The sequence below is a fragment of the Capricornis sumatraensis genome, chromosome 19, assembly GCF_032405125.1.
Source record: "Capricornis sumatraensis isolate serow.1 chromosome 19, serow.2, whole genome shotgun sequence".
Taxonomy (NCBI): Eukaryota; Metazoa; Chordata; class Mammalia; order Artiodactyla; family Bovidae; genus Capricornis; species Capricornis sumatraensis.
This window is the reverse complement of record NC_091087.1, coordinates 63744626-63759028: the sequence shown is the minus strand read 5'-3', so window position 1 is coordinate 63759028 and position 14403 is coordinate 63744626. Positions and strand designations below refer to the sequence as shown.

The following is a 14403-nucleotide window of genomic DNA, read 5'->3' as shown; positions in this document are numbered from 1 at the left end:
CACACGCTACAGTCCATGGGGTTTCAAAGAGTCGGACTTGACTGAGTGACTAACACACACAGAGACACACACACACACACACACACACACACACACACACGCTACAGTCCATGGGGTTTCAAAGAGTCAGACGTGACTGAGTGACTAACACACACACACACACACACACACACACACACACACACACACCCCACCACCACCACCACCACCACCACCACCACCACCCCCGCAATGTTCTAGGATACAGCAAGTAAATATGACTGAAATAGGCCAAACACTTTTATATGTTTATGCCAGAAAACATAATGGGAGGTCTTCCACTGAAAAGATGCGTTTTGGTTTTCACTCTCCACAATATGAGCTGTCAGTTTATAAACTCATTCGTTCCAGCTCTGGTGGTTTCTAGCCCTTGTTTGCTTGCAACCCTCCCTCTCACCCCCCACCCGCCGTGCCCCTTCTGTATTCCTTATTTAGTTGTTTATCATGAGCTCCTGACCTGGAGTAAATGCAAGGTTACACTTAAAGTGGAGTGGGCCTCCTCCCATCTTCCTTTCCCTACTTTGATAGGTAGCAGTTACCATTCTCCCAAAAGAGAAGACTAGATGTCACCGTGCAAGCCATGAAGGGTCTATTGACTTGACTTCTCTGCTCAGTGCTCTTTCAGGGTTGTGTCCCAGAGGAGCTCCAGGCTTTCTCCTAGGTGCCTCAGTCTCGGGAAGCCGTGGAGGCAAAGGGAAGGCTGTGCGGTGGGATTCTGGACTTCTTTTGCCTTTGACGTCAAAGTAGCTCTGTTCTTCTCAAAATAAATTTATTTTTTAATATATTGGGTGATCTATATGACTTTTTTTGCTTTAAAAACTTACTGCTCTAGTCTTTCCCCTTTTTTCCATTTCCCCTGTCAGTGAATGACTTCAGCAAATCACAGTTTCTTTTTGCCTTTTAAACTATAGCAGTCTCTGGTGCTCAGTCGCTTAGTCACGTCCCATTCTTTGTGACCCCATGGACTGTAGCCTGCCAGACTCTCCTGTCCATGGAATTTTTCAGGCAAGAATAATGGAGCAGGTTGCCATTTCCTGCTCCAGGGGATCTTCCCATCCAGGGATTGAACCCGCATCTCCTGTGTCTCCTGCATTGGCAGGTGGGGTCTTTATGATTGCACCACCTGGGAAGCAGTCTCGGTAGAGCAGGATAGCATAGTGGTCAAGAACATGACTAGGTTGGAATCCAGCTCCATCACTAACTGACCTTGGGCAAGTTAATTTACATCCCTATACTTTGGTTTTTTCATCTATATGGTTGGGATAATCCTATTGCGTTCATGGTGGTGGTAGTAGGATTTTATGAGTTGGTGAAAAGTTCTCTCTAGAACAGTGTCTAGCCCATAATAAGCATTATAAACATGTTATCTGTTATTCAGTGGTCTCCATGATCCTTCTTCAATCAATATATTTTCTTTCTGCTCCCAGAATGATTTTTGAGAAATGTGAAGTAGGTCACTCCCCTGATTTGGTTATTTTGTGGCTCCCTGTGAACTTGAGTGCACAGTCTAAACGTCTTAGTTGAGCGTGCGGTGTCTTTCGTGATCTGGTCTGTGTGCCTCTGCAGTGTCAGCTGTTTCCGTTCTAGCATTCTGAAGTTCAGCTGTGCTGAGCTCTGTGTGTTGCTCCTAAGCCAGCAGTCTTAGGTTTGAACTCTGTTGCCTTTGCCTCTGTTGCTTTTTCTGTGTGGAGTGTCTCCATTTCTTTTCAATAACTCTTTGTTGTGGTTCAGCCCCTCAGTCATGTCCGACTCTTTGTGACACCCAGTACTGCAGCACGCCAGGCTTCCCTGTCTTTCGCTATCTCCCAGCGTTTGCACAAACTCAGGTCCGTTGAGTCGGTGATGCCATCCAACCATCTCATCCTCTGTTGCCCCCTTCTCCTGCCTTCAGTCTTTCCCAGCATCAAGGGTCTTAGCCAGTGAGTCAGTTCTTTGCATCAGGTGGCCAAAGTATTGGAGCTTCAGCTTTAGCATCAGTCCTTCCAATGAATAATCAGGACTGATTTCCTTTAGGACTGACTGGTTGGATCTCCTTGCGGTCCAAGGAACTCTCAAGAGTCTTCTCCAGCACCGCATTTCAAAAGCATCAATTTTTCGGTGCTCAGCCTTCCTTATGGGCCAACTCTCACATCCATACATGACTTGAAAAAACCATAGCTTTTACTATACAGACCTTTGTCAGCAAAGTGATGTCTCTACTTTTTAATATGCTGTCTAGGTTTGTCACAACTTTTCTTCCAAAAAGGAAGGGCCTTTTAATATTCTGGCTGCAGTTACTGTTCACAGTGATTTTGGAGCCCAGGAAAATTCTAATCTTAGTTCTTATATTCCTGCTGCACAGGCTAATCAATTCATTGTGAATGTAGTTGTTAATGTTTTTAATCAAGGTAGTAACTTATGATTTATCCAGAATACAATTATAATTCTTTCTTATACTATTTTGTAGAATTGTCTTTTAACATAATTTCTGACTGGCATTTATTTTATGACTTCTTTGGTACAGTCAAAACAAAAATACAAAATAACAAAACTACATTTCACTGTTGGGCTTGGTCATTATGCTTATAAATAACATTTTAATTGGATTTCATTCTGAGTTTAATATAGGATATAATTATTAAGTTATTTCCAGAATTTTAATGTCAGATTCATTGTTTTTTACAGATGCTGAAAATGAAATAAAGAGACTGAGTAATTTAAACCAGGTAAACTCATTTTTAAGAGAGAAAGTTTTGTCTCTGGTTTACCAAGAGAAAGTATTTTGATTACAATTACTTATTTTGTATTTTTTACAAATTCATGTGAACTTATCTTTGGAACTTTCATCTTGTAATTTTATGTTTGCTGATTAGTAATAGAAACTTTTTACATCATAAATTGACATTACTTTAAAAGTTACATAATTGAAAAATGCAAGTATATCTCTAGAAGATTAATTTGACAGATGTTATGTATGTATAGATTTTGATTTCCCCTAAAGAATTCAAGGAGAATTCCCAAAAAAAATTTTTTAATGATTGCAAGTTATTTTGTAAATGTATTGACATATTTTTTCAAATGTAATAAATCCTCTTTAAAAATGTCTATAAAATGATTGGATTTAGATGGTCCCATGTATGCTTATGACTTTTATATATTGCCAAAGAGTAGAAATGCACAGTTGTATCACTTGCCTGCTTTTTTGTACACTTGACATTTCTTATTTGAAAACATACTGTTTTAACGTTTTTCTAGGATAATAATCTTGCTGAAGACAATCTGAAACTTAAAATGCATGTCCAGGTTTTAGAAAAAGAGAATTCTTTATTAAATCAAGAAAAGGTGGGTACAATAAAAATGGGGGCAGAATTAAAATTGTAGATCATAACCAAGGTCCAGTTTTTAATCAGAATGGCGTATTCAGTTCTCAGGAGTCCTGAGGATAAAGCTGATCTCATTGATGCTTGTCAAACCAGGATGAAGTACTTGGGCAAGGTTCAGAATATGAGAGGCTTTTCAGAATTTATGTTTAGAGATCAGCCAGTAGGCAGATGCAGTAGGCAGAGAAGATAGGTAAAGGCTCTGTATTGGTTTTACATCAGTCTTGACAACAGCAATATACACAGGTGGGTTTAGAGTCTAGAGTGACATACTATATTGTTTGTATACTACTTGTATGTCCCAGAATGTGTCTGTTGTGGTAGACAGTAATTTCTTCATGGTGAGGGGCAAAGGGAGACATTCTCACTGGTAGAAATAAGTATACTGGTGGCAAGGATGGAATAAGATTCTGTAATGCAGTGTTGGGAATGGGGAAAGGTAACATTTTAATGCTTGTACCACTTGGGTGGTAAGTCTTTGGTTAAGGTAGCTTCTTAAATACAGAGCAGTTGTAGGCCAGTATTATTATTCTCACAGGCCGGTGTCTCAACTCGATTTAAAATGTTAATTCTTAAAATAGTAACACTTATTTTCTGATGTGTATTCCGCATAATACATCCTAAAAAACTGCAGACAGTAAAACTTGAGTATTCTTCACATTTCTGTTGACTGGCCTCTTCCTCTGAGCTGTTCTTTTTCTATCAGTTCCTTGTATCTCCCTCCAGACTGTGTCTTTGCTTATATGGTTTTTATATATAAATATGGATGGGCCTCCCAGGTGGTGCTGGTGGTAAAGAATCCACCTGCCAGAGCAGGAGATTCAAGAGATTAGAATTTGATCCCTGAGTCAGGAAGCTCCCCTGGAGAAATGGCACCACACTCCAGTATTCTTGCTTGGAAAATTCCGTGGACAGAGGAGCTTGGTGAACTACAGTCCATGCAGTTGCAAACAGACACAGCTGAAGACACACATCATTTTTTTAAAGCCCAAAGATTAGCATATTATATGCTGTTCGCACATACCTTAATATTATATTTTCACTATCCTTGCACATTTAGTATAATATATAGATAGTGTTTCTCAAAGGGACACTGTTGCCATTCAGGTGGGAGAATTAGTTGTGTGCACTGTCCTCTGAATCGTAGCTTCCTTGCCCCCACTTTTCTACCCACTAAATGCCTGTAGTGTCTTCCAGTCATTTTAAATTATTGTATATGTTTCCTCTGTTCTTCTCTTCTTCCACTGCATTCTACTCATTCAGTTATTCCTTTCTATAACTGGTGGCCTAGGTGTATCTTGTAGTTTTCAAATCTCTTACATGTATTTGACAGGGCCTGTAACCTTCTTGTGTTAATTTTGGGTTCTATAGCTATTCCTGATAGCTGTTTCTCCTTTCTTTTAATGCTACATAATCCATTGCAAGTTTTGATTGAATTGTGTCTGCTATGGTTCAAGGCTGTATATTGTCACACTGCTTATTTAACCTATATGCACAGTACATCATGCCAAATGCCAGGCTGGATGAAGCACAAGCTGGAATCAAGGTTGCCAGGAGAAATATCAATGACCTCAGATATGCAGGTGGTACCACACTTAGGACAGAAAGCAAAGAGGAACTAAGGAGCCTCTTCATGCAGGTGAAAGAGAAGAGTGAAAAAGCTGCCTTAAAACTCAATATTCAAAAACTAAGATCGTGGCATCCGGTCACTTTGTGGCAAATAGATGTGGAAACAATAACAGACTTTTCCTTCTTGGACTCCAGAATCACTACAGATGGTGACTGCAGTCATGAAATGAAAAGATGCTTGCTCCTTTGAACAAAAGCTGTGACAAACCTAGACAGCATATTAAAAAGCAGAGATTATTACTTTCCCAACAAAAGCCCATCTAGTCAGAGCTCTGGGTTTTCCATTAGTCATGTATGGATGTGAGAGTTGGACCATAAAGAAGGCTGAGTACCAAAGAACTGATGTTTTTGAACTGTGGTGTTGGAGAAGACTGTTGAGAGTCCCTTGGACTGCAAGGAGATCAAACCAGTCCATCCTAAAGGAAATTGACCCTGAATGTTCACTGGAAGGACTGAAGCTCAAGCTCCAGGACTTTGGCCACCTGATACGAAGAGCTGACACGTTGGAAAAGACCCAGATGCTGTGAAAGATTGAAGGCAGAAGGGGACGACAGGACAAGATGGATGGCATCACCAACTCAACAGACATGAGTTGAAGCAAGCTCTGGAAGATGATGAAAGATAGAAAAGCCTGGAGTGCTGCAGTCCATGGAGTGGCAAAGAGAGACGTCTGAGCGACTGAGCAACAGCTACAGTGGGTCTGCTCACCGGTTAAGAATGCCAAAACACCTGCAAAGTCATGTACATTTTTAAGATGCACATGACAAAAAGTTTTATGGTTCTCATCTTGGAATTTTTTTTTTTTCCTTGGCCACACTGCCTGGCCTATATGATCTTAGTTCCCCAACCAAGGATCAAACCCATGCCCTCTTCCATGGGTGTGCTGAGTCTTAACCACTGGACTGCTAGGGAAGTTCTTTTCGTGGTTCTTCTAATTGAACAGATAACTTCAGAAAGGCATAAGAATGCTGTTTCCATCTTTCAGTTGTGGTTCAGGAGAAACTTTTTGAATTGGAGGAGAATGAAATTGTAAGGCAAATGTTCTAATATGGTTTTCATTGGTCTCTTTTGTAAGATATATACTAGACTATAGGAATTTGAGATTCTTATTTACTTTAAAAAGGATTCCATAGAAGTTTGCTTTTAGAAATCTCTGTCAGGGCTTCTCTGGTGGCTTAGTGGTAAAGAATCTGCCTGCCAATGCAAGAGACATGGGTTCGGTCCCTGATAAAGGAATATCCCACATGCCTCAGAGCAGCTGAGGCCAGGCACCACTATTAAGCTTGTGCTCTAGAGCCTGGGAGCTGCAGCTACTGAAGCCCCCGTGCCCAAGAACCCTTCCTGCCCAACAAGAGAAGCCACCACAATGAGAATCCTCCACCTGCAATGAATAGTTGCCCCCACTTGGCATAACTAAAGAAGAGCCCGTGCAGCAATGAATACCACTACAGCCAAAAATAAAATTATGAAAAAAGAATTTCTGTCAATGAAAGATGTCTTTACAATGATAGAGTTTGTCACAAACATCATATTCAGTGATTGAAATAATGTTGAAGCGTAGGGAACTGTCCCATGTTGGGGATTTTTGAGGAGAAGCATTAAATACAAATAGGACAGAACATAAAATATACTTAAAAAATCACACACAGGTTTATCTTTAGGAGTGTTAGGCTTGAGAGAGGGGAACCTGGTCTGTGCTTAGGTGAGATGGTAAAGGAAGGAAAAGAGGGTTCTTTCTTGGGTCAAGAAAAGGTTTTATGTTCTGACAGAAACCAAGAATAAGGGAAACTACTTTTATGAGGGAAAAGAAACCTTTTATTTTCTAATTAGAGAGGACAAACTTTAGTGATTGAGTTTTGATATTTCCCGTTTTTGTCTGTGGCTGTTGGTGGCAATGTTAGGGAGTGGAATTGAAGAGAGCTGGAAGGCTTGGGACATTTTGAAAAGTATGTGTGTTGTGGGAAGAAAGGAGACAGAAGGGAAGTAGCTGTGGAGTGGGATTGGCAATCCTCTCAAAAAGGAAGACTTTTGTGTAGAGGAGTTGGAGCTAGAGGACAAACTTACAGTTATTGTATCTTGTCTGGGATTATAGAAATGGTTTGGTTGAAGCTGCAAATAAAATGTAAATGAATGAAGGCTGTGGCTTGTTGAATTTCATGTATTACTGCTGAGATACTATTCAGTAATGTTTCTAACAGAGAACATCTAAAAATAGATTCCCAAGCTTATATATGTATATTTTTAACCTTTTGGTGTCTCTTTTTCCATTTGACAGTATGTGGTGTTTTTTCTTCTTTTATCATTTAAGGAAGAACTTCACATGTCACTTTCAAAACTGAACAATGAGTGTGAAGTAGTTAAAAGTACAGCTGCAAGGGACCTGGATTTGGATTCAGAATTATGTAATTTAAGACGAAATTTGGAGGCAAAGGAACAAGAACTCAATCAGAGCATTAATGAAAAGGAAATACTAATAGCTGAGTTAGAAGAATTGGATAAACAGAACCAAGAGGCTACAAAGGTAACTATATTAAATATATTTTATATTAAAGACAGTGAAGGAGTAAATTCTACTCAGTAGACTGAACATTGGCTTAATAAGCAATACTGATGTGATTTAATTTCTGTGATTTAATCAGTATTTTAGTGATGCTCTAGTTATAGAGGTTGTCAGACTTTTATTGTAAAGTTTAGATAGTAAATACCCGACTTTGTATGCCACGTAGTCTCACTTGCAGCTACTCAACTCTGCTGTCGTCATATGCAAACGAATGAGCCTGGCTTTGTTCCATTAAAGGTTTATTTACAAAAACAGGCAGGTGTGATTTGGCCTGTGGGCTATAGTTTGTTGTCTCCCTGCTTCCGTGTTTGAGTTGAAAATCACCAACATATATCATCTATCTTCTTTGCTTTTAAGTTCTAACCTCTCCAAAAATAGATTTGCTGTAAGATAATTAGTAAATAACTTTGTTAGGAATTTTTTAAAAGTTGCTTTAAGGATTAGAAATGTCTAAGAATTATTCTCCTATTATGTATGACATTTTTTAAAGTTTTCTTTAGGTATTAAAATGAGAGAATATTTAAAGTTACTGTGCAAATTACTTTTTCTTTCAGCACATGATTTTGATCAAAGATCAGCTATCAAAACAACAAAACGAGGGAGATAATATCATCAGTAAACTGAAAAGAGATCTAAATGATGAAAAAACCAGAGTTCATCAGCTTGAAGATGATAAAATGAACATTACTAGAGAGTTAGAAGTGCAAAAAGAAAAGTTAATTCAAAGTGAACTGGTACTAAACGATTTACATTTAAGCAAGCAGAAGCTTGAGGATAAAGTAGATGATTTAGTAGACCAGCTAAATAAATCACACACACAAAATCTAAGTATCCAGAAGGAGAACTTTGAACTTCAGGAACATATTAAACAAAAGGAGGAAGAGCTTTCTAGAGTCAGGGATGAGTTAACGCAGTCTCTTAATCAAGACTCTGACAGTAATTTTAAGGACAACTTACTTAAAGAAAGGGAAGCTGAAGTCAGAAACTTAAAGCAAAATCTTTCAGAAATAGAACGCCTCAATGAAAATTTAAAGAAAGTTGCTTTTGATCTCAAAGTGGAAAATGAAAAGTTGAAATTAGCATGTGAAGATGTCCGACAGCAGTTGGAAGAGTCTCTTGCAAGTAACAGTCTGATTGCTGTGGAAAAAAATGCCATTGTGGAGGCTCTAAAGCTGGAGAAAGAACAGTTAGAAGCAGAATTGTGTCAGGCTGAAAAGAGGTTGTTGGAAGAAGCAAGCAAGTATGAGCAAACCATTGAAGAACTGTCCCATGCACGTCATTTGAGCACCTCTGCATTACAGTTAGACCATGAACGTTTAATTAAACTCAATCAAGAGAAGGACTTGGAAATAGCAGAACTCAAAAAGAATATTGAGCAGATGGCAACTGATCATAAGGAAACTAAGAAAATTTTGTCATCTAGTTTAGAAGAGCAGAAGCAATTGACCCAACTTGTAAATGAGAAAGAAATTTTTATTGAAAAGCTTAAAGAAAGAAGTTCAGAGCTTCAGGAGGAATTAAATAAATATACTCAGGCCCTAAGAAAAAATGAAATTTTAAGGCAAACCATAGAGGAAAAAGACAGAAGCCTTGGCTCCATGAAAGAAGAAAACAGTCATCTGAAAGAGGAGCTGGAGCGGCTGAGGGAGCAGCAGAGCCGAGCAGCACCGGCGGCTGAACCTAAGACCCTTGACAGTATTACAGAGCTAGAATCCGAGGTGAATCAGCTGAATATAATAAAGGATAATCTTGAAGAGGAAATAAAGCATCATCAAAAGATCATTGAAGATCAAAACCAGAGTAAAATACAGCTGCTTCAGTCTTTACAGGAGCAGAAGAAAGAAATGGATGAGTTTAGATACCAGCATGAGCAAATGAACACCACACACACCCAGGTCTTTTTAGAGAAAGATGAGCAAATTAAGAATTTGCAAAAGACAATTGAACAAATCAAAACCCAGTTGCATGAAGAAAGACCGGACGTTCAAACAGAGAATTCTGATATTTTTCAAGAAACAAAAGTTCAAGGCCTTAATATAGAAAATGGAAGTGAGAAGCACGATTTATCTAAAGCTGAAACTGAAAGGTTAGTGAAAGGAATAAAAGAACGAGAGCTGGAGATTAAACTTCTAAATGAAAAGAATATATCTCTCACTAAACAGATTGATCAGCTGTCCAAAGATGAGGTTGGTAAACTAACTCAGATTATCCAGCAGAAAGATTTGGAGATACAAGCTCTTCATGCTCGGATTTCTTCCACTTCCTACCCCCAGGATGTCGTTTACCTTCAACAGCAGCTGCAGGCCTATGCTATGGAGCGAGAGCAGGTGCTGGCTGTTTTGAGTGAGAAGACTAGGGAGAATAGCCATCTCAAAACAGAATACCACAAGATGATGGATATAGTGGCTGCCAAGGAGGCAGCCCTCAATAAGCTGCAAGATGAAAATAAAAAACTGTTTACAAGATTTGAAAGTAGTGGCCAAGATATGTTTAGAGAAACCATTCAGAATTTATCCCGTATCATTCGAGAAAAGGACATTGAAATCGATGCATTAAGTCAAAAATGTCAGACCTTATTGACAGTTTTACAAGCATCCACCAGTGGCAATGAGGTTGGAGGTGTTAATAGCAATCAGTTTGAGGAGCTCCTACGGGAACGAGATAAGCTAAAACAGCAGGTCAAGAAAATGGAAGAGTGGAAGCAGCAGGTGATGACCACAGTGCAGAACATGCAGCGCGAGTCCGCGCAGCTGCAGGAGGAGCTTCACCAGCTGCAGGCCCAGGTGTTGGTGGACAGCAGCAACAGCTCTAAGTTACAAGTGGACTACACGGGCCTGATCCAAAGCTACGAGCAGAACGAAACCAAGCTCAGGAATTTTGGTCAGGAATTAGCACAGGTGCAGCACAGCATAGGGCAGCTTTGCAATACCAAAGATCTTCTTTTAGGGAAACTTGATATCATTTCACCGCAGCTCTCCCCTGAATCATCGACTGCTTCTCAGACAGCAGAGTCTCTTAGAACAGTTAAGTCTGATGTGTCGAGTGAGTCTTCTAAACAAGAAATAGAAGCGCTAAGAAGGTCCCTGGAGGAAAAAGACGCGACGATTAGAACTCTCCAGGAAAATAATCACAGATTGTCTGATTCGATTGCTGCTTCCTCCGAGGTAGAGAGAAAAGAGCACGAACAGACTGATTCAGAAATGAGGTTGCTGAAGGAGAAACAGGAGAGCCTGCAAAAGTCACTGAAGGAAAAAGACCTCTTGATCAAAGCCAAAAGTGATCAGTTACTTGCTTTGAATGAAAATCTCACCAACAAAGTGAATGAAAATGAACTTTTGAGGCAAGCAGTAACGAACCTGAAGGAGAGAACATTAATTTTAGAAATGGACATTTGTAAACTAAAGGGGGAAAATGAAAAAATAATAGAAACATCCAGGGGAAAGGAAACAGAGTATCAAGCATTACAGGAGACTAATATGAAGTTTTCTATGATGCTGAGAGAAAAAGAATTTGAGTGCCATTCATTGAAGGAGAAGGCTGTAGCTTTTGAGCAACTACTGAAAGAAAAAGAGCAGGTATGTTCTGGATGGTGTGTTGTGGAAGGAAGTTTGGGGGTGGAGGAGAAATTTTAGTGTGCTGCTTTATCGATGTTATCTTTAAAAGGGAAGATGAATTTGTTCATTTAGAACTATGTACTTCAAAGCATTGGAAAGTGAAAGTGAAAGTGAAGTCGCTCAGCCGTGCCCGACCCTTAGCGACCCCATGGACTGCAGCCTACCAGGCTCCTCCATCCATGAGATTTTCCAGGCAAGAGCACTGGAGTGGGTTGCCATTGCCTTGTGCTTCATTCTAAATAAATCTTCCTCAGAGGCATCCGAGGAAAAGTTTTTCCCAAGATTACTAGATAGTTCCAATGATGTGTAGCGCTAGATTAATTTCTTTATGGTCTAAGTAGAAAAAAAGAGTTTAGAAGCAGTTTTTCATTAGAAAATAGAAATATGTTACAAGAGAGAACTTGGACGTTACTGCATTTTAATCACATTTTAGGCATATTTCAGTAACTACTGGCTTTAGAGCTTCTTGTATATTAAAGGAAGTTATGTGAAATACATACTACATCGTTGACAGTGATCTGAAGTAAGAAATAACATTTTACATTGTGACACAGTAAGCTTGTGTGTGTGTAACACTGAAGCAAGTTTCAGGAATCAGAAATTACCCTCATTACATGTGATGCTCTGTTAAAAACAAGTTCTGTATGACCCATTAAATTGACTTTTATGAATTATTCACAGCCTGGTATTTGAAAAGCATTAGCCATGAATAGTACCTTTCACGTAGTGAACTCAGTAATTATTCTAATCCTAGCTGTACCACTGATGTGACTTCGGGTGTGTTTTGACTTTATTGGTTTGTTTATTCAGCCATAAAATGAAAGGTTGTACATTGGTTAAGGTGTCAGTAGTTTTTGATGCATTTAAATTTTTACATGGCAGTTGATGTTAGATTTTGATAAGAATGTGTTGAAGACCTAGTACATCTTACTTATGATCAAAGCTATGGGCTCTTTTGGTGTAAGGCCTTTTTACTCTGATTTCTATACTCAGTAGTAGAAATTTGGATAAGAAATGAGGCAGAACAATGGAATATTCAAAAAGTGCTTCTTGAGTGTTTACATGCTACCAGGCACAACAAAATAATTTAACATCTTTTGCCAATTAAATTCTCTTTTAAGAATCTCAGATTAAAGCTTGGGAATGCTTTGATGTAGTTTTCACTTAACAAGAAAAGTCTTAATGTCATCTTCCCCTTCTTTGCCATGTAATTAAGTAAGTTCGCTGATATGATGAGGTGTGTTCCTCCTCAGGAGTAGCTTCTTAGCTTTTATGGTACTGGTCTGTAATCCATATTAAAAAGACTGTCAGAGTGTAGAAGCTTTCTGTTGCTCACGAGCCAAATTTGTGTGTAACGATTAAGAGCTTGTAGGAGTATAATAGGGGAATGGAGGTCAGTAGGTATTCATTTTTCATGTGTTTTTCCTATTGTATGATAGTTTTAACGTCTCATATAATCTATTTTATTGGCTTTATAGATCCGAAGTATGCAGATTTAATTACGGTTCACCTATCTTTCAGGAAGCTTTCCTAAGTCAGTTAAGTTGTACTTAAGTATGTATTGTATTGAAGTTAATTAGCATAAACTAATTTCTTATAATACCCTATATAATTGAAGAGTGCCTTTATTATATTTTTAATGTAATAAATAGCATTTTTCTTTAGGGAGAAAGTTGTGTTCTCAACAGGAGATCTTCAGCTCTTTAATTTTCAAGCATTTTTACTTTCTCTAGTACGAAAAAAAATTTAACTGAAAAACTATTTGAAACATACTGGCTGCCTTTTCCATGAGGGGGTGTTGAGATAAAAGGAACAGATGGTTTTATGTTTTGGTTTTGATGATTTGCCTTGAGGGACGTGTAATTTATTCTTAAAGAAATGGAAAGTTTACATGAAAATGTAAAAATAATACCAATCTATTAATAGATTCAGACAATATGCATATTTCATACAGAGAAAAGAATTGTCTGTAAACAGGCTGACACTTTTTTGTGCTTTTTAGAATTCCAGCTATCAGCTTAAATTCACGGCCCTGCTTTTGCAATGAAAGTCTTTTAATATATTGTGCTTGTAAGGAATGCATTCAGGAATAAATTTTCACAGCAGTCTAGCAAGATATCATTCCTGAGTTGCTTTCATTAAACTGTTGCCAAAATGTTCTTTTAAAATAGACTGTGCATGTAAAATGACTTCCCTTTTTTCTCCTCTGCCAGCAACTTGGCACTGTTACTTCCCTAACAACAGTTGTGTATGCTTGATAAATGCTGGCAAGTACGTGTGCGTGTGCACACTTTTGGGCAATTTGGGGGTTTGTGTACACTTTGTTGTGTAGGATAAATTTGAGGAGATTGTATCCTTTGAGTCCTTTTTTAAAGCATTTAAAATCAAAGTTTTTCTTTAAGAGTAGTTTTAGATTATTAAAAAGTTGGGGAGATAGAGCCTTCCCCTATACCTCACACTCAGGTTCCCTTGTTTTTAACATCTTATGTTACTGTGGTACCTTTACTACAAATAATGAACTTATTTAGATAAATTAATACTTTATTTGAAGTTTCTCAGTTTTTTAGCAGATACCCTTTTCGTATTCCAGGGTCCCATCCAGAATACATTGTACTGAGTTATCATGTTTCCATAGGCTCCTTTGGACTGTAATGGTTTCTCAAACTTTCCTTGTTTTTGATGACTTTCACATAGTTAACTGAATTTTTAAATTATTTAATGAAGAAATGTCTTTTTTAAATGTGTTTTTCTTTAAAGCTAAAATTATTTCTTTCCAAAAGGGCAAGACTGGGGAGTTAAATCAGCTTTTAAATGCAGTTAAGTCAATGCAGGAAAAGACAGTTATGTTTCAACAGGAGAGAGACCAAGTCATGTTGGCCCTGAAACAGAAACAAATGGAAAACACTGCTGTACAGAATGAGGTATGCTTTCACTTTAAAGAAGCAAAATCTTAAAAACTGCTAAGTAAGAAAACTGTGAAGATTATCAAGTAAACTGAGTTTCTCCATTTGCTGATTTTTATCTCAGGCTTACTTTGATGTGCTTTAGTGGGATTTTGATCTCCCAAAGTGCATTGTTTCAGTTTGCAAGCAAAAACCATGATCTAATCATTATGGCGTATACCTAAAATTAATTATACCTCAAGAAAAGAACAAGATGGCATATCTTGGATATAAAAAAAATTTCCTACCTGTAAAGTATT

The 14403-nt window shown here is 38.2% G+C and overlaps 1 protein-coding gene across 1 annotated transcript in view; it reads left to right on the top strand.

Moving 5' to 3' along the window:
- TRIP11 (thyroid hormone receptor interactor 11) overlaps window positions 1-14403 on the top strand; it is a 68328-nt gene that overhangs the window by 21653 nt on the left and 32272 nt on the right. Inside the window, exons 8-12 of the mRNA XM_068991011.1 lie at window positions 2704-2744; window positions 3274-3360; window positions 7336-7548; window positions 8142-11162; window positions 13982-14122. Coding sequence (XP_068847112.1) covers window positions 2704-2744; window positions 3274-3360; window positions 7336-7548; window positions 8142-11162; window positions 13982-14122 — 3503 coding nt within the window. The remainder of the gene's footprint in view (window positions 1-2703; window positions 2745-3273; window positions 3361-7335; window positions 7549-8141; window positions 11163-13981; window positions 14123-14403) is intronic.